Source organism: Colletotrichum abscissum, assembly GCF_030869225.1.
Source record: "Colletotrichum abscissum strain IMI 504890 chromosome Unknown Scaffold_3.1, whole genome shotgun sequence".
Lineage (NCBI taxonomy): Eukaryota > Fungi > Ascomycota > Sordariomycetes > Glomerellales > Glomerellaceae > Colletotrichum > Colletotrichum abscissum.
The window spans coordinates 213064-230413 of NW_026850209.1; the positions used below are offsets into that span (position 1 = coordinate 213064).

The 17350-nt window shown below is 53.8% G+C and overlaps 7 protein-coding genes across 7 annotated transcripts; 5 read left to right on the plus strand and 2 right to left on the minus strand.

Annotated features, from left to right (window-relative positions):
- Positions 1 to 1073: 1073 nt before the first annotated feature.
- Positions 1074 to 1896, plus strand: CABS01_01431 (short-chain dehydrogenase; the record flags this gene model as incomplete). Its single annotated transcript, XM_060534811.1, has 2 exons — positions 1074 to 1521; positions 1586 to 1896. 2 exons carry the CDS (start codon positions 1074 to 1076, stop codon positions 1894 to 1896), a joined length of 759 nt encoding a protein of 252 aa, XP_060398000.1.
- A 75-nt stretch (positions 1897 to 1971) lies between these two features.
- CABS01_01432 (acetyltransferase) lies at positions 1972 to 2599 on the minus strand (the record flags this gene model as incomplete). The annotated part of the gene is made up of 2 exons (XM_060534812.1): positions 1972 to 2375; positions 2431 to 2599. The coding sequence occupies 2 exons, from the start codon at positions 2597 to 2599 to the stop codon at positions 1972 to 1974; spliced, it is 573 nt and encodes a 190-aa protein (XP_060398001.1).
- A 1310-nt stretch (positions 2600 to 3909) lies between these two features.
- Positions 3910 to 5137, plus strand: CABS01_01433 (uncharacterized protein; the record flags this gene model as incomplete). The annotated part of the gene is made up of 2 exons (XM_060534813.1): positions 3910 to 4602; positions 4676 to 5137. The coding sequence occupies 2 exons, from the start codon at positions 3910 to 3912 to the stop codon at positions 5135 to 5137; spliced, it is 1155 nt and encodes a 384-aa protein (XP_060398002.1).
- A 931-nt stretch (positions 5138 to 6068) lies between these two features.
- Positions 6069 to 8560, minus strand: CABS01_01434 (uncharacterized protein; the record flags this gene model as incomplete). The annotated part of the gene is made up of 3 exons (XM_060534814.1): positions 6069 to 7336; positions 7396 to 8171; positions 8235 to 8560. 3 exons carry the CDS (start codon positions 8558 to 8560, stop codon positions 6069 to 6071), a joined length of 2370 nt encoding a protein of 789 aa, XP_060398003.1.
- Positions 8561 to 9735: 1175 nt separating this feature from the next.
- Positions 9736 to 10426, plus strand: CABS01_01435 (uncharacterized protein; the record flags this gene model as incomplete). Its single annotated transcript, XM_060534815.1, has 2 exons — positions 9736 to 9843; positions 10127 to 10426. The coding sequence occupies 2 exons, from the start codon at positions 9736 to 9738 to the stop codon at positions 10424 to 10426; spliced, it is 408 nt and encodes a 135-aa protein (XP_060398004.1).
- A 1000-nt stretch (positions 10427 to 11426) lies between these two features.
- On the plus strand, positions 11427 to 12409 carry CABS01_01436 (uncharacterized protein; the record flags this gene model as incomplete). The annotated part of the gene is made up of 4 exons (XM_060534816.1): positions 11427 to 11628; positions 11822 to 11884; positions 12247 to 12334; positions 12400 to 12409. The coding sequence occupies 4 exons, from the start codon at positions 11427 to 11429 to the stop codon at positions 12407 to 12409; spliced, it is 363 nt and encodes a 120-aa protein (XP_060398005.1).
- A 2785-nt stretch (positions 12410 to 15194) lies between these two features.
- Positions 15195 to 17137, plus strand: CABS01_01437 (WD repeat domain-containing protein; the record flags this gene model as incomplete). Its single annotated transcript, XM_060534817.1, has 3 exons — positions 15195 to 15532; positions 15591 to 15718; positions 15771 to 17137. The coding sequence occupies 3 exons, from the start codon at positions 15195 to 15197 to the stop codon at positions 17135 to 17137; spliced, it is 1833 nt and encodes a 610-aa protein (XP_060398006.1).
- Between the last annotated feature and the right edge of the window lie 213 nt (positions 17138 to 17350).

The following is a 17350-nucleotide window of genomic DNA, read 5'->3' on the forward strand; positions in this document are numbered from 1 at the left end:
AAGCACCGGCTGACAGCTGTGGCACACAACCAACCACGAGAGGTACCTGGACTTGGGCTACGTCTAGGAGCTCCAAGCCGACACGGGAACAGTTGGAGAAATCTGGGGTCGTAGCTGAAGGTAACGCCTGGGGGTCACAGGTAAAGCACCGGATCAGCAGTGCGGTTGCAGGAGAGGGCCGGATGTACGTCAGGAGAGCGGGTCAGGTGCTTGCAAGGCTGCATCGCCGCATCGTACACAGGTTATTTGGGCCCCATCGTGATCCGCCCAGGTTAGGTATGGCCAATGAACGCAGCAGTTGCGACTCGACCGGCTCCAATCAAACGTCAAGTGCCGCGCCACGAGCCCCCTGTTTTGCGGAGACGGCGGGGTTGCTTTGTGCGGGGTTGAGAGCTCTCAACTTATGAAGGAAGGCACCTGTGTCCATTGTTAGCTACCAACTATCACCACTTCTGGGTAGACATATAGGTAGTCATGTAGTGTAGCACCTTCCTTTCTAGATCTGTCACCTGTTTCTTGTAAACTTTCTGGAAGCACAAGTTAAGGGAGCCCCCAACGCCATCTTATGTTTGCACGTTTTCCAATTTAGGCGAAGTTTGGATGGAAGCCTCAGCAAAAGTTGATGAGATTAAACGACAATCTCCCTACAATGTACACACACTACGCTACCAACTACAGGGATGGCATCCGCATGAAATCGAGCCAAAATAGCAAGTGTGATTCCATTGCAATAGCGCGCCTTGCATATTCTACCTCTCTAGAACAAATGTGGTATTAGTTGCTGGACTCCTCAAAGACTTGGCCATCTCCTGCTGGCCATCATTCATCTTGTTATGGGGAGTTGCCCAAAAATCTCACCCGCGTCGGGCCGGGTCAACTTCATGCGAACACAGATGATCTAGTTAGGTTGACAAGACATGATTGGGCGCGGATCTGCGTAGAAAACGCGGGACATCTTGCATTGTTCTACAACCAAGAGCCATTTCTCGACATGCGCTCGTGAACTTCCTCAAACTTCGCAGACAGTCTTCGCCTACACTATCTTTCTGATACGACACCGTACTGCTGATAAAATGGCATCGCTTGACGGAAAAGTATACGCCTTCACTGGGGGGGCCAGCGGTATTGGCCTTGCAACGGCTAAGATCATCGCAAAGCGGGGTGCCACTGTGTGCCTTGCAGACATCGACCCCGAAGCTCTTGAACAAGCCAATGCCTACTTCACGGAGCAACAGACGCCTTTTTCGGTGACAAAAGTCGATGTGTCCGTGAAGAACGAGGTGGAGACCTGGATAGATGGCATACTCAAGCAGTTTGGGCGGTTGGACGGCGCTGCAAACGTGGCCGGCGTCATTGGCAAACACCACGGCATTCGAGCCGTCGCGGATCTTGAAGACGACGAGTGGCATAAGATCATTGCTGTCAACTTGACAGGCTGCATGTACTGTCTCAGGGCGGAACTCAGAAACATAGCGGACGGCGGTTCCATTGTCAACGTGGCCTCGATTCATGGCATCAAGGGTACGCTGCATCTTCCTACTGCTCAAACTCGTGAAGCTTCCCTCGTCTGACTAGCTCTTGATAGGTTTCGCCAAACACGGCGCATATGATGCTAGTAAGCACGGCGTGATAGGGCTCACTCGAGCGGCAGCCAACGAGAACGGTGCCCGAGAGGTTCGAGTCAACGCTGTTGCTCCCGGCGCCATCTACACACCATTGATGGAGAAGGCTTGGAAATTTCATGATCGCGCAGCCGACGCCGCCTTTGACGAGCCAACGTCTTTTCAACGTCAGGGCACTGCTGACGAGTGCGGAAACGTCATTGCTTTCCTGCTCGGCCCAGAGAGCTCGTTCGTGAGCGGGAGCGTCTATCAAGTCGATGGAGCGTGGTTATGAGCCACAGACGGCTCGGCGAGGCTTGCGAGGAAATGATAGTCGGGGTTTTTTGCTAGGATTGGGGCTGTTTGCTCTTCACCAGACATCAGATGGGTCAACCTCGTGCTTCTCCCCATCGTCTCTAATATGCTCGAGCTTGACGTCCCTCTTCATTGGCTTCCTCATGTCATAAGCATCCTCGCCGTCTCGGGTAGGGTCTGTAGCATGGTCGCCATAGTAATCTTTCACCACGCGGAAGACGCTGTAGCCCATGCTCTTGTAGAATGTAATTGCCTTGTGATTGCTCGTGCGAACAAAGAGGTCAACGAACCAGGCATCGTTGGCGTCGGCTGCGGCTTCTAGCTGTTCGGAGAGAATCTTGCCGATACCCAGTCTTCGCGCTTCTGGCGCAACGGTCAGAGCGGTGATGTGGGCATGCCAGGGAAGGTAGTGTTCGGAATATTTGTAGACGTCGGGCGATGACTCCAGCTTGCCCATGACTAAAGCATCAAGTCAGACAAGTCGAGCAAAGCGTAGCTGTGTTCTCAAACATACTGTAGCCGATGATATTGCCGTTCATGTCCTCGCACACCTGGAACATGGCTGGCCATTTGGCATGGTACTGGAGGTAAAAGGCCAGCTCATACGTCTCGGTCAAAGGATCGAGGTTGCATTTAGAGAACTTGTTGACATCGTCAGGACGGAAGCGGCGAAAGGTTGCCATGGCCGCCGAAGTGAATGCGCGGCCGGCGATCAGTTCAAGAATGGAGGGGGGCTCCAGGCGGCAAGGGAGGGGTTGATGTCGGGAGATGGCAATCGTAAAGGAGCTACACCAAGCGGCAAAGAGTGTAAGACGGTTCAAGAGAACAACGTACTCAAACAAAGCTTCAAGGCAGGAAGTGGAGTCGAAATCGTTGTTACTGCCTCATCAATAGCTGCCGTGGAACGGGGAAGGAGCTTTTCGGAGCCGTCTTGCGGCGTCCAGGTTGTGTTCGGTGGCACCAGATAAGGGACGATAAAGGGCCTGACTCCACCACATTCCATGTCTGGCTGGAAGCGAATGGAGGGGAAGCACGAAAGACGGGAGCGTGTTTTTAATTTTCTTGTGCCGACTGAGGCTCCGGCGCGTGCATCTCTGCCAAGTATATTTTCCCAGTTGAAGCAGGTGAAAGATACATCGGCCAGATGCAGGGACCACGTCTGCCACTGCCTGTATCAGCAGGAGTGACAACTTCCCCCTTCCGGATAGATTCAGATTCAGTGTCAGCGGTCAAAGTTCTGAGACACAGCACTAGGTAGGGGTCCGTCGGCAGTATTACCTGAGGAGCCTCGAGGCGCCACAGGAAGACGAGTATGATCTTCATTTCTTCGACAACATTTTTCCCGGAGTTTTCTTTGAGCCCACTTCTACCACCAGAAGCCAAAGGCCCAGTGAGTAACGCACAGGCGCAAGGGCTCTCTCTCATTACAACATAGTCTCTATCCATCCCTCTTCCGATAAACCAAACAACAAAGCAGAGCCCGCCGGATTGCAGTAATTGGACCGCTGGCGCCGAATCGATGCCAGCCCGCCTCTGAAATTAATAAAACCAGTGATAATCTCAACCTCGCCCACGGCCACCAGGCCAATACACAGCACTCCCTGACTTGTGTGCATGGGATGGGCCGCCAACACTGATTTCTGCTCCGCCTAGACTGTTGTTTAGGTAGCCCATTTTTTGCACGACTGCTGTTTTCCTGGTGCCAGGCCGTCTCTACACGCTTCCCGCACCCATCTCCACCTGGATCTTCCTTGCCGTGTATTTGATGCGACAACCCCTGTTGTTTATCACTGCACCAGCAACCCCGGGACAGACAAGCAACAACATTGCATTCATACTCGACTATTTGGGCTGCCAGCACACGTACGTTGCGGAGCGTCATCGACTCGGTCTTTTCCCATCATAAAGTGCTGCTTGGACGGCTTCACCGAACACGTCCGCCGCTGTTCTCGCCGACCGACCGATCGCAACTTTCCCTCGTCACACCGTCAAGATGCCTCAAACTCCGGGACACTCGCGCAACCATTCGGGCGTTGACGGCTCGTACCAGTACAACAGCGTCAACTCCTCCCCTCAGAATAGACGAACATCCAGGTCCTCCGCCGATCCCGCAACGCCCTTGCGCAGCAGCTTCAACAACCAAGACGCCCTGGATATCTCATATGCGAGCGGAGGCATGGACGGAGGCAACGGGCTAGGCAATCTTGCAGATGAACTGGCCGACGCCTTCTCCGACTCTGGAGACGAAGGAGAGTACTACGAGGAAGAGACAAACAACGACGAGAACAACGGAAGTGGGACACCAAACATTAATGTTGAAGAAGCCACCTTTGAAGGAATAAGGGACAGCGGGGTCGACGTTGCAAGTCTCGGCGAAGCCGGCGGCAAGGGAAAGAACTTCAATCTGGGGCCACCACCAGCCGCTCAACGCGGTCATCGACGGAGCGGGAGTGAATATGACGGAAGCGAATATGGATCCGAGTCTGACCTTGACTCCCCCGGCATGCTGCCCAGTCTCGTTGCCAAGATGGATGCCGTCGAGTCTTTGGCGAGGAGGGGTACTGAGAGTAATGGAGGACCTACGGATGGTGTCTTCAGCCGGGTAACGGAGGGCTTGAGAGACTTGGGCTCGCAAGCCGGCGTCGAGGGCAGTGCGACAAGGCAAGTTCAAGACGGTTCACCCGCAGTTGCGGCCATTGACTAACCAAAGTAGACTTATCACCGCTCATTCGGCCCTTACTACCCACTTAACTCATCAGACCCGGCAACTACACAACTTGACCTTCCCGCTCCTTTCTCCACTCGTGCCACCGCCGGACTCGGAGACCATCGATGAGCTGCTACCCCTTTTGATTGAGCTATCCGAATCGATGCCGCGACCAACAACGAAAGCCTACGACTCCCTCACAGCCCTCCACACCCTCACCTCGGACCTCGTCCAGAGCCTCAACTACCTCTCAGACACACTTCACATGTCCAGGCAAACGACCACAACGGCCACGCGTCGGTTGAAGAGCGCCAAAGAGCTGGTGGCCGAGATCAAGAGGGAAGAAGAGCTCCGGGAGGAGGGTGAGAGGTGGATCAACCGAGGTAACTGGAGCGAGAGGTTGGCCAATCGCGAGTGCGCGGGCGTATGCGGAGATGTCGTCGGAGGGTTCGAGGAAGTGTGCAACAGCTGGCGGGCACGCCTGCTGGAGCAAGCCGGCGCTGCACAGGCTTGAGTACGCTTATACGTGCCCTACGGGATGGAAGGTCTGATAGGGGTGACTGTGGTTACTGCCATTGCGGGTTCGAGAGGCGGATTTCTCACGTTCCCAGAGTTTGGCTAATACTGGATTTTGAGGTCTTGGTCAGGCGGGCGATAGAAATCAACGGCGTGCTTTTGGGTAGATCCGGGATCTTTGGCGGAATTCCCAGCGCTCGCAAACTTGTTAGACTACATGAATTTTACGAGTCGATGAAACACGAAGAGCCATGGCTGAGCAGGTATCATTGCACCTACGAAGGGAAGGAAATGCTAAGAGCAGACAGTAGAGTTCTTATTTTGAAGACAGAACTTTCACTCTATTCAGCCTCTACTCTGTTGCGACGCAAAGTCAATGACCAGATGGCAGGACACAAGATTCAAAGTCAAGACGGTTGAAAATCATGCTACGTGATACTGCAAGAACTTCAGAAACCCCTACGGAAAGCTAGGTCACGTCGCATTATTACGCAGGGCCGGGGCGGGTAAACAGATGATCGAAAAGGGCGCAATGTCCAGTCTAGGGTTGCTTACATGGCGAATGTGGCTACTTTTTGCTTACATATAATCAGCTGGTTGCTGTCAAAAACGAGAAGTTTCGCTTTACAGCTTGATCACACCTAGTTTGAGTCAGAAATGCAGTTCAGCGGCTGCTCCTTTGTGACGTAAGATTAATTTATTATCATTCTGCTCTCTCTTTTCCTCCAATTCCGTCAGGTATATAGGAGATTTATATCAGCGCTGTAGCGAGGATTTCCAATTTAACAAGGCTAAAATTAATGCACAGAATTGTAATGGTATCAAGTAGATCAACACCAACGGCACCTCCGAAACACCGCCCCTCCAGGGAAAAGCAAAGAACTTTGCAAGGAACAAACAGAAAGATTGAGCACAAGGCTTATGACTGACTAATCCTCCTCCAGCCTTACAGTATACGCAGGCCGGGATGGCCCTCCGTCGGGGTCATCGAAACCGCCCGGGATTAGAGGTCGACGCTGCGCACTGACGGGACCCCGGCTGAGCCGACTCGACTTGCTCGCGCGGCTGGCGCGGCTGCCAGGGCGGTCGGAGGGGACGTCAACGTCAAAGTCGGCGGGGGCGTCGACCTGGACCTCGTCGCGGGCGCGGTTCATGGCGGCGAAGCTCGAGAGGGACATTTTGTCGTCGACGGAGGGACGGTGTTGCGACCCGGCTTGCTGCTGCTGCTGGAACTGCTGCGCGATGCCGGGGGCTCTCCGGAGCCGGCCGTCTACGGGCGGGGCTTGATTACCTCGCTTCATGCCGGCCTCGGACTCGTCGTCGACGAGGACGACCATCCAGACACCTACGGCGCAGTTGCTGCCCAGCAGGGGCGTGCAGTGGATCCAGCGGACGCGGCCTTCGCTGTTGGACTTGGTGAGCCAGCGGACTTTGGCGGTGACGCCGTGGCCGTCGGCGAAGGCTTGGGAGAGGCCGTCGCGGACACGGTTGGAGCCGCCTATCCTGTCCATGAAGTTGGACTGAAGGATGCCCGGGAGGCGGAGGGAGGGGGAGGCGAAAAGGATGCGGAGGCTGGGGTAGGGCCGGACGAGGAGGTAGTGCTCATAGACGCCGGAAAGCTTGCCGCTCGTCAGAGGCACAGCTGGGTTGGACTGATGGACGGAGGAGGACTCGTCCTGGATTAGGATGCGTGGCTTTTGCCAGTTTGTCGAGGATGCGGCCTGGCCTTCATCTTGCGGGACGCGGTGCATGTTTCCGCCGCGTCTGCGTACGGTTTCGAGTTCGTTCATGTTGAACATTTCGCTGAGCTCCTCAAACTCGTCCTTTTCTTCCTCGTTGTCGTGTCGCTGCTGCTGGTTTTGGCCGTTGATGGTGCCGACGGCCTCCTTCTCGACGACTAGGTTCTGCAGAGCATCCAGACCCGAGCTTTCTTTCGCGAGACCGGAGACGTCGACTTGAGCGCCGATGAAATAGCGGACTGTGCCGCGACTATCGTATAGCGGCGCCACCATGAGGAGGTTCATGAACGGGGAGCCGTCTCTGCGGTAGTTGAGGAAGGTTTCGTAGTGCTCCTTTCCAGCCAGGATCTTGTCGCGGATACGTCGTACACTAAAGGGGTTGGTCTTTGGACCTTGTAGGAAACGGCAGTTGCGGCCAATGACATAGTTCATGCCGTATTGAGTCGTGCGGTGGAATTCTGTAAATGACAGTCAGCTGCTGTGGAACCTGGATAAGGAGAAGGATGTATATACATACCCTCGGAAGCAAAGACAATGGGGTTGTCGTTTCTCGAAGGATCCGTCAAGCAGAACACTTCTGCCAAACCCTCGGACATTTCTCTGAGCTGAACCGGAAGAGTGCCTGTGATACGCCTCTTGATTGACACGCTGACGGTCTGGATCCAAGTATGGGTTATGTAGGCGGGAAGGTCTTGCTGAACAAGCACGTCGAAAGCAGCTTCGGCCTTCTTTCTCAAGGAGCTGTTGATTGTGCTATCGGTGTTTGCCATTGAGAATTCGTGTCCGGGCAGAGTGTCGAGGCCACCCGCGATCGCGTTGGCATACGCAATGGCCCGGAGTGCTTTTAAGCAGTCCAAGAAGTAGGTCAGTAGGGGGAGCGATTCGGGTCGGGCATGGTGAAGGAAGTCGGTAAAACGTTGGAGGAGTAAGTGATCATCAAAAATGGCCTGCAAATGGTCTTTTGAGAAGAGAAGCTCGGAGCGGGTTTCCAGCGAGTACTGTCCGTTGTCGCCATGAGATGGGACTACTAGGTCAAACGAGCCAGGCTCAACTTCCTCTTCGGCCAAGGGCTCGAGAATCTCGTCATCGCCAGCGCCTTTCGTCTGCAGAGCTGGGAGTGATGTATTGTTTGTTTGATATGAGGACGATGTCGAGTTGGCCCTGGACCTTGAAGAACGTGTTCTAGGGCTCCTTGGTGGGCTTGAGGACATTTGCCGCTGCTGAGCGTGGAGAGGTTCGGGAGACTTTACTCTGCCTCTTTCTCTTGGGGGAATGTCAGGAGAACGAACAGCACTTTGGTGAGGTGTTAGCCGACATTGCTCTCGACTTATACAATAGATACATCTCTCCTCTTACCTTCTATCTGGCCGAGGGGCTATGGTATTGGGATTGATGGGCCCATGTCCATGATGTGCGGTCCAGTTCCTATCCTCGTCATCCTCCCAAGCCTCTTGGAACCTCGACGGGTTCAAGGGGCGGTCCTGATGCATCTTGGTGACTGGACGCTTCAGTGGAATGTCAGGAATATCGGCGCCGCCTTCGTCAAAGTCTACTTGTTGCTGCTTCTGGCTTTGCAGAGACGTGACACTGAGAGAGCTGTAGCCGTTCATTTGAGGTTGGGTGAGTTCACCGTGCCTGTGTCGGCGGTGGTTTGTGCTGTGAGCGGCAGCGACCTGAGCCATGTGCTTCTTTCGCCGGAATAGTGCTAATACAGAACGTGGTCCAGAATGATCACGGGCCGCAGATGTATCTGTTGATTGGGGCATTATCACGGGCGTTGGGGGAATGAAGAAGGATTTATATTGGGTTTGGACGAAGGCTGATCGTAGGAGAAGAGGATGAGCATCAAATGTCAAAGGAAGATAGCCGTGGGGCGCACCAGCCATGGGCATCCCACAACGTCATCCAGCCAGAGAGCAGGACGGCGCCGTATAGAACAGCGGGGAGGCGATCAAAGGAGAGGGGCTCTGCAGAGACGAAGCAGATAGCAAGCTAGGAGGGTGTGCGAGACCAAAGATCGACGGACGCCGATACTAAACTATTGACGGGCGAGGCGGAAGAAGCGCAAGCGGGCATGTCAGGCACATTTGCCTACATATGGATAGAGCCAACATACTTTTCGTCAGGTACCCGTGAACCCGTCCCCTGCCCTCTTTCAAGGCTGGGTCCCCAGCAAGGCGCCAACATGGGCGGCAATCAAACAAGAATGGGCGAAAACCCACAGCGTTGCGTTGCAGTAGTCTGCGCGAGAAGGAGGTTCCCACGATGTGTGGTTATGGAAGAATGCCATTCGACGGCCGAGCGGAGAATGATCGCCCACTAGCAGAGCTGAGTATAGCTCCTGACCTTGCAAAAGAGATTTCTGAAGGCTGAAGAGGCCAGAACCTGGACGCCGGGCAGTCTTTGTTCGGTTTTCTGGCAGAACCTAGACACTTGCTGACGGGTTGGGGTTAGCCCCATTGCTCATCTGAGCCACGGACACTGCACGGCCTTTGGGGGCTTTTTGGTTCGGGTGAACCAAGCCGTCGTCATCCATAATGTTCTTGTCAACGGTTCGGCGATGCCAGGGCCATCCTGATATGTCAAGAAAAGGCTAAAGGGGGGCGACATGAATGCTCCGACCCAAATCGGCACTTGCAAAACTGTTTCGCGCGCTCTGCAGTGTTACCAATCAAGACGTCAGGCCTGGTGTTAGCCATGCTAAATAAGAAAATAACAGACGGCGATGTCAAGCCAGGAGATAGATCATAGACGGGCTTTGACGGGGAAGCACGAGCAGCTTCCTAGCATTAGGTTAGTTTCGGGAGGTGGTAGAGTGACCAGAGTGCATATGCAATATAGTTACCTTCTTTCGACAATGTACCAGTACACACCATTCTCTGTCTCCGTGTCCGTTTACTCCCCTGCTACGCTTGCATCTTCTGCTGCCATCTTGACTCAGGCACTGGCCGTGAAAGATGCTAAGGTATGTGTACCTCTTGCTGCAAGTTGTGACCTCCCAGTGGTGGGATTTCACCATGCCCGCCGCAACAGCAATGGTCGAGAAAAGGGCAAGACGAAACTTCGGCAAGAGAGTTGCCTGGGGTCCTCTGTAGAATTCAGGTTGCCGTGTACGGATACACTGCAGGTTGACTATGGCAGTCTTGTTGACCACCTGGCACCATGCCACAGTACATAGCCAGGTAATGTAGGATTGGGCGTGAAGATGGGAGAGAGCAATACTGTCTGTGCTACCTCAATTGGCAAAGACGGGGATGCTGGGGGTTGAGAATCGAGATTTCTTCAGCGAACCGTGGGTAGTTGCAGACTCGGACTCTCTTGGCTTTCTCCAGTCTCGAGGCTGCTCCAGCAAGGATTTGCCGAGAAACGTCCAGGAGTTCAGGACCCCCATGAATCCCACGCTTCGAGACTTGGACCAATTCGGCTCCGGCCCCACTGCGGCCCAGGACCCGGACCTCAACCAGTGTCCTAATCGGGCAAAAGGGCGGCGCTCACGGCCTGGCGAGTGCCATTTGACAGTCGAGCTAGCAAATGGGACTATCTCCTAATCAACCTTCGCGTCATATCGCTCGCTCCAATGTTTGGGACCGATACCATGGAGCATGGCAGAGCTTACCGTCGGAAAGGAGCCAGACTGTATTTCTTCGATGCCCGTGCTTTCTTCGATCCCCTCGATCCTCGGAGCTGCGATCTGAAGCCTGAATCGGCGGTCGGACTATATCATTTTCGAAGATGGCCTGGAGATGATTTCGAATTCCCTATACGATTAATTCGCTACCACAGAGTAATTACAAACGGTCGAGAACAACCAGAATGCGTTACCTGAGTCGTGAATATGTATTGCCGGTATTACGATCTCTTGCTGATCGGGAACAGATGGATGGGCTCCCTGATATTGTACCGCGAGTTTGTCCGCGTCTCTGTCAATCAATGCTGTTCGAGCCTCTGAGGTCCCGCCACTGAGCTGCTGGGGGACGTGGGGTTTCGGTATCACGAGGGTTGACTCCTCGGCATCCGTAGGGCTATCACTTCTCGCATCGAGCAATCGACTTCCAACACAACAGGTCATATTTCGTCGACGATCTGCGGATAGCTCAATTGAATTGCATAGAAAGAGCACGCGGCGAGATAGATCGCCAAGGTCCCGAAGTAAGACACCCACGCGGCAAAGCGGAACAAAGCTCATGTTGCCAGCGGCATGGCAGAAGAGCAGATCAGCTCCCGGAGCTTCGGAGACTGGGCTGAATGAGTAATGGAGCCTGGAGGAGATAAAACCGTGACGGAAAGGCATTTTCTCAGCAGTGCCAGTATGTCATCGTCAACGTCCCACCAAAATGCGTCCGGAACCAAGCGTTGCCGACTCGTGGCCTTGCGAACCTCGGAAGGAGGAGTACCAGTATTGTGGACGGCACGAAATATTACCTACTGCAGTACGGATTAGTGTTGAGTGGCGGGTGTACCTAGTCATCATTGCAATCAGGGATGACGCTGTCTGTCACTGTCAGCGCAAAGCCACAGCCAAAATGAGAGCCGAGTCTGTTCTAGCGCATGGTGGGCGAAGGTTACACGCCCTCTCTGGTTGTGGATGGATACAGCCAGCAATACGTATCATTGCCTCCTGACGAAGGGGCTCAAGGGTTCCCGGAAGTCATGGCTAAAGCGCTGTTAGTTTCTCGGACAAGGATGCGAAAAAAGACAGGACCCGGAGATTGCTTAGTTTCCCACGTTCCTTTGGACCCCTTCCGTCAGTGTAAGTATCCCGGGAATAGCTTTGTAAACAAGGCGAGAGCCGTTGATCCAAGAGCCTCAAGCAAACTCTATCTGTATCCGTACTCTGTATGCCGTCGTCTGTACTTGTCGTCTCGCTTTTGGCCCTGACAGCTCGTGTAAGCGGGGAGAGATGATTTCCGCCGGGGAGCTGCCTTGTTCGATGGAGCAAATAGCAGGTAGCTTCACACAAGCTGTGAACGGCTGGCGGGGTTCCGAGAGTTCGGTCGAGCAGGTATGTCAGGTTACCCCGTAGGAACCGGGGATTGAGAGGGATCTGCTTGTTAGGATTGGATCATTGCATGTGGCCAACGAGTCAAAAGCCGCATGTCAATTTGGGAAGATTGGCGGCAGGCACTCGAGGAGCCTCTGTCCCGAAAAGGCCATGTATCCTGTGTAACAGTCTGAGGATAATATCAGGCTATTTCCTGATCAGCTCTTCTGCAGGGGAGTGGGGGTTGAGAGTGCGCCGTGCGTGCTGCGGCGTATGGATCGTCAAGTAGCGAAAGGTTTGGGTGCTGGGCTATTGAGTGTTGTGCATGAAGGAACGCTGGAAGGGTTTAGACGACATGATAACCTAGCCAGCTATCCGTATCCATAGATCAGCTCAAGGTTCCTGCATTTAGGTCGGGATTTGGAGCGTCACTGCCTGTCAGTCTACGAAAGCTCCAGTGCAGCTTCGACCTTATGTAAGCATTTGAGACTAGTCCAGAGCAGCACGTGCTTGCTTATCTAATACATACCTATCTTACAGTGGGAAGTGACAGTGCGCATTCGCATATCGAAACTGTCCAGCAACAGGTCGTGTAACCCCTTTTTGGAAGCGCGAGAGTGCTTTACGCGAAGAAACGCGTCGCATCGCGTAGCTATAGCTGGCCACCATTGTTTATCTTCGTCCGTTTGTTCAGCGTTCAATGACGTAAGGCAAGGGACCTTTGCTCGAGCGTTCGGGCTCCATACCCGGAACTAAAATCAACCAGCATCGAGGATGAGTCTCCTGAATCCTGCGCTCAATTCCTCATCATGTTAGCAAGACACGGCCGACGATAATCCTGCTGTGGGCTTTTGGAGGATGAATAGTTGACGGCTACCGCTATTGTTTACGAGATTCCATCGGTTGGCTTCTGCGACACCGCGGAGGCTGGTTTTCTTTTAGTTTTTGGCCTGGTGTATCCGTAGGTCCCCACTCAAGGGGCCAAAACAAGAGCGCCCAGCACGTGTCGACTGGCTGTGAGTTCCCGAGGGTGCTAAATGGCAAGGTGCGGCAGGTGCCCAATGGCCCGAATTTGGACCATTGAAACTTAGCTTAGGTTGACCAGAAAGAAAAAAAAAACACAAACAAAAACAATTCTCCCAGCCCCCTCTTTGCGCAAGGGAGGCGGGAATCGTATTAGCTGGAATGCAACACGGCCTTTATTTTTCTTTTGACGAGACTGGCGACGCGACAATGTTCTTCCCGAATCCCAAGTACCATGGAAGCGCGATGGAAGAGGGGAAAGCGTGAAGACATACTTTTGTCCATACACACAAACATCCAAAACTGACGCCAACTCACGTTTACGTGGATAACAAGGTGCGTTTCATCGCGACTGCCATCCCATTTTTGGTCTTGTCTCGTCCCGTACCGTCCCATCTGTGCATAGCTTCTCTTGTCTCTGACTGTGGGTGGGTGCGAGGACGTTTCCCAATCTCATTAACACTCATGCCAAAGCCTACTTAGGTCTCGATAACGTAGCGTGGCTAGCGTAGTTGAAACCGCATCGGATGATGATTAATACCGTAGGGAGTTCGAAAACGTAGATTGCGTGCATACTTTCAGAGCAATTGCTTCAATCTCTCATAGTTGACAAGCTTGACACTACTGTCAAACTTATTGTGGCTTTCCCTCAACAAGGAGGTAGTCCTTGGCTGATAGTGAGGGGTGCCTTTGACAAGTGAGAGGCAAGAAACACGCACGAGTCGAAACAACATAATATTGTGATGGCGAAGTGTTGTTATGAGATCTACACGTAATAGAACTATAATGTGCAAGCAAGCCAGGGCAGGAGCAACTATTGATATAGTTTCCTGGACGAAGTACTTAAAATTAAAAGTCAACAGCCAAAGTCCAGGTACCTACTCTATATGTTTTCTCGATTGTTTGTTCTACCTCATGTTGCTTGCACGGGCTTTGCAAGAGGAGAGAAAAGAAACATCAACTCTGTGCTCAGTTCTAACATTCGATCGCGCTGACCCTTGAACGACAGGCGACGGAACAGGATGTTTGTTGTTGTTGTTCGCCATCCCCAGTCTCGTCTCCCCGTCCCGGTTCCCTCCCCCTTGGGTTGTCGGTCAATGTTATTGTCCCCCTCCCTCCCCACCCTGCCGTGCGGGACCTACTGACGCCAGTCACGCCAGACGCCCTTTCTCTTCCCTCGCCAGTCGCGTCCAAAGGCCAACGTGCACCACCAAGGTACCTCTGGAAACCACCAAACAGTCCCTAAGGTGCATAGTAGTCAAAGTACCTGAATGGAAGTGCGTGATGCGTGCCCGCGTACCTTACCCAGACAGCGGCCGAAGGGACCGCTGCTGTTGTTCTTGTTGCTCTGCCGTCTACGCTAAAGCCATAACAAGAATAGCGTCTCTCCCTTTGCCGCGACTCCCCCAGTTCAACCTCCTCGACGCCCTTGAGTTTCGTGGTTTCCATCCTCTAAGTGGGAGTCCCCTCCCCCCGCCCCGACAACAGCCCGTTCTGCCCTGGCATGCTTGCCCGAGTGAGGTTGGGTGATACTAGACTGTGACCAGTATTGGACGGGTTACACCTTACTGGCTGTTGGACCCCTTCCCGTCACGATTAGAACCGCTGCACCTCACCACCGCGGTGCTTGTCGCCTTGAGGTACATACTGACCTTGCCGCACCTACCTACCTCACATGGTACCTCCATTACCTTGCACCTTCCTACCCGCCCAACCACTCATCATCGTGCCTTCCTCCGCCGCTGGCTCTTGCCGCTTCCTGCGACTCCAGCCTGCACCCCGTGGCCTCAGACATCTCGAATCTGCACTCAATCCAACGTTCGACAGCCTTTCACCACCCGTCGACGCCCATATTGCTGTCTTCTCTTTCTTCTCTCTCTCTCGACTAATTATTTTTTTCGACCCGTTTTGCGCCATTAATCCCAGAAGCTTGTCGCCGGCGCCCGAGTTCTTGCGACCGCCTGAGGGAAAAGCATGCGAATGACAACGATTTGAATACCGCCGTCAGGGATAAGGTGGTGATTCGTATGCCGCGCCGACCGGCCAAGACGACTCGCCGATAATTCGAGCAACGACTTCGTTCTCCGAACACTGCGAGCGCATCATTTGAATAGCTTTTGTCGCCCCAGTTTCTCAACTGCGACGACACGACCACCGCTCTCTGAGGCCCGCACTGGTGTCGGTGCTTGGTGTGCTTTATCATTCCCCGCCACATCCCCCGACGACGCTCGTCCCAGCCGCCTTCGCTAGACTTCAGCCTCTTCGCGCAACTCTCACGGACGATCTCCGTTGCTTGTTGCAAAAAAGTCAAGATGACTCTCCCAACCGATTCTTCGGCTGCCCTCAGCGCTTCTGGTTCCATCAAAAGACCAGTAGCTGATGCAAGCAATTCAGCAACCGCGACACCCACTCGCTTCGCAACACCCCCTCCTTCCGACAGAGGTCTCGTCGAGAACCGCCAATATTTGGAAAATACAAACCAGCGCAAGATTCAACACAGCAGAAGACCTAGTGAATCAGCTCGATCCAGTGCCTTCGACCCCGACGCCGTCGACAGTGCTTTGCTACGTGAGATGCACCACCGATCACAGAGGGAAAGCACACCTGGTGCAAGCCCACATCGGAAGCGCCAGAGAATCAATGGCGACAGGTAGGTTTACATCACCGTGATCAACTTCAACCACTATTTACTAAGTCTTTTCTGCCAGATTTATTCCGACACGAACTGGCCAGGACCTCCAAGCCAGCTTCAACTTGCTACACGAAGATGGCTCTCCAGCGACACCGTCCAAACAAAAGAAGCGTACTCCTCACGGAGAGCTACACTTTCAGAAGAGTGAGCCATCTACGCCCCTTCACCCGAAGGAGACAAATCTGACCGTTCTTAGCTGAGGAAGCAAACCGGACATTCTCGACGTTGCTCCGCGCAGAGCTCTTTGAAGGCTCAATACCACAGGCAACACCGCCCACTATGTCTCCTGAGCATACTTTATCCACTGCATCGCACTCTGCCAATCTTCGAGATTCAACGAGGTCTCGCACCCCGCCAAACAACGCTTCTACCAACTCTCTTCCATCCTCTCTAACGCCATCGACTCCCCACAAGAATCTGTTCTCCTACATGTCTCCGCGGAACCTGGGCAATGCGGGTCATCTAACGCCGTCAAGGACACCGCAGAGCCGGCATGGTCCCAATCTCGACACTCGCTCCGAGATCTATAGCCTTTCGCCAGTTCGCTTCAACAGTCAACAGATGCTGCTTAGCCCGCGGAGGCAACCGAGGGCGGTCAGTAAAGTGCCTTACAAAGTTCTCGACGCGCCTGATTTGGCAGATGATTTCTACCTCAACTTGGTAGATTGGGGCAGTGCCAATGTGCTTGGGGTCGGGCTCGGGTCCAGTGTTTACATGTGGAATGCTCAGACAAGTCGCGTCAACAAGCTGTGTACGCTCGAGGACGATACAGTAACGAGCGTGTCATGGATTCAGAAAGGAACCCATATCGCTATCGGGACCGGCAAGGGCCTCGTCCAAATCTGGGACGCTGAAAAGACAAGGCGACTGCGAACAATGACAGGCCACACGGCACGAGTGGGCTCCCTGGCTTGGAACACTCACATACTGACATCTGGCTCTCGCGATCGCCTGATCTACCACCGCGACGTGCGGGCCCCCGACCAGTGGCTCCGAAAGCTCGTCGGCCATAAGCAGGAGGTTTGCGGTCTTAAGTGGAACTGCGAAGACGGCCAGCTTGCCAGCGGTGGCAATGACAACAAGCTCATGGTGTGGGATAAGCTTTCCGAGACACCGCTGTGGAAGTTTTCAGATCACACGGCAGCTGTCAAGGCCATTGCATGGTCACCGCATCAACGGGGACTGTTGGCTTCGGGTGGAGGTACGGCTGATCGACGCATCATCTTCCACGACACAGTCCGCGGATCTGTCATCAACGAGATCGATACTGGCAGCCAGGTCTGCAATATCGCCTGGTCCAAGAACTCCAATGAGATTGTCTCGACGCACGGTTATAGTCAAAACCAGATTGTGGTATGGAAATACCCTTCCATGACGCAGGTGGTCAGTCTCACTGGACACACGTATCGTGTGCTTTACCTGGCTATGAGCCCGGACGGCAGAACCGTTGTGACCGGCGCCGGAGATGAGACATTACGATTCTGGAACGCATTTGGACGACGACCTGGGGCGAGAGAGGATAGTGATGGAGGGCGACTATCTGACTGGGGCGTCATCCGGTAGAAGATTGGAGCAGCAGGCTCCGCATACGACATTATACCAACATCTCCCTTTCCATTTGGCTCGAGGGGAGGTTAATAACGGCTTCGGACAGGACTAGTGGCAGGCGGGAATATGGAGCGAGCACTCGAATTCTGTTTCTTGGGAAATGTTGATGGGCAAGAGGAAACGTAAATACCCAGTTACCGGTTGCATCATGTGCATGGAATGGGCGTC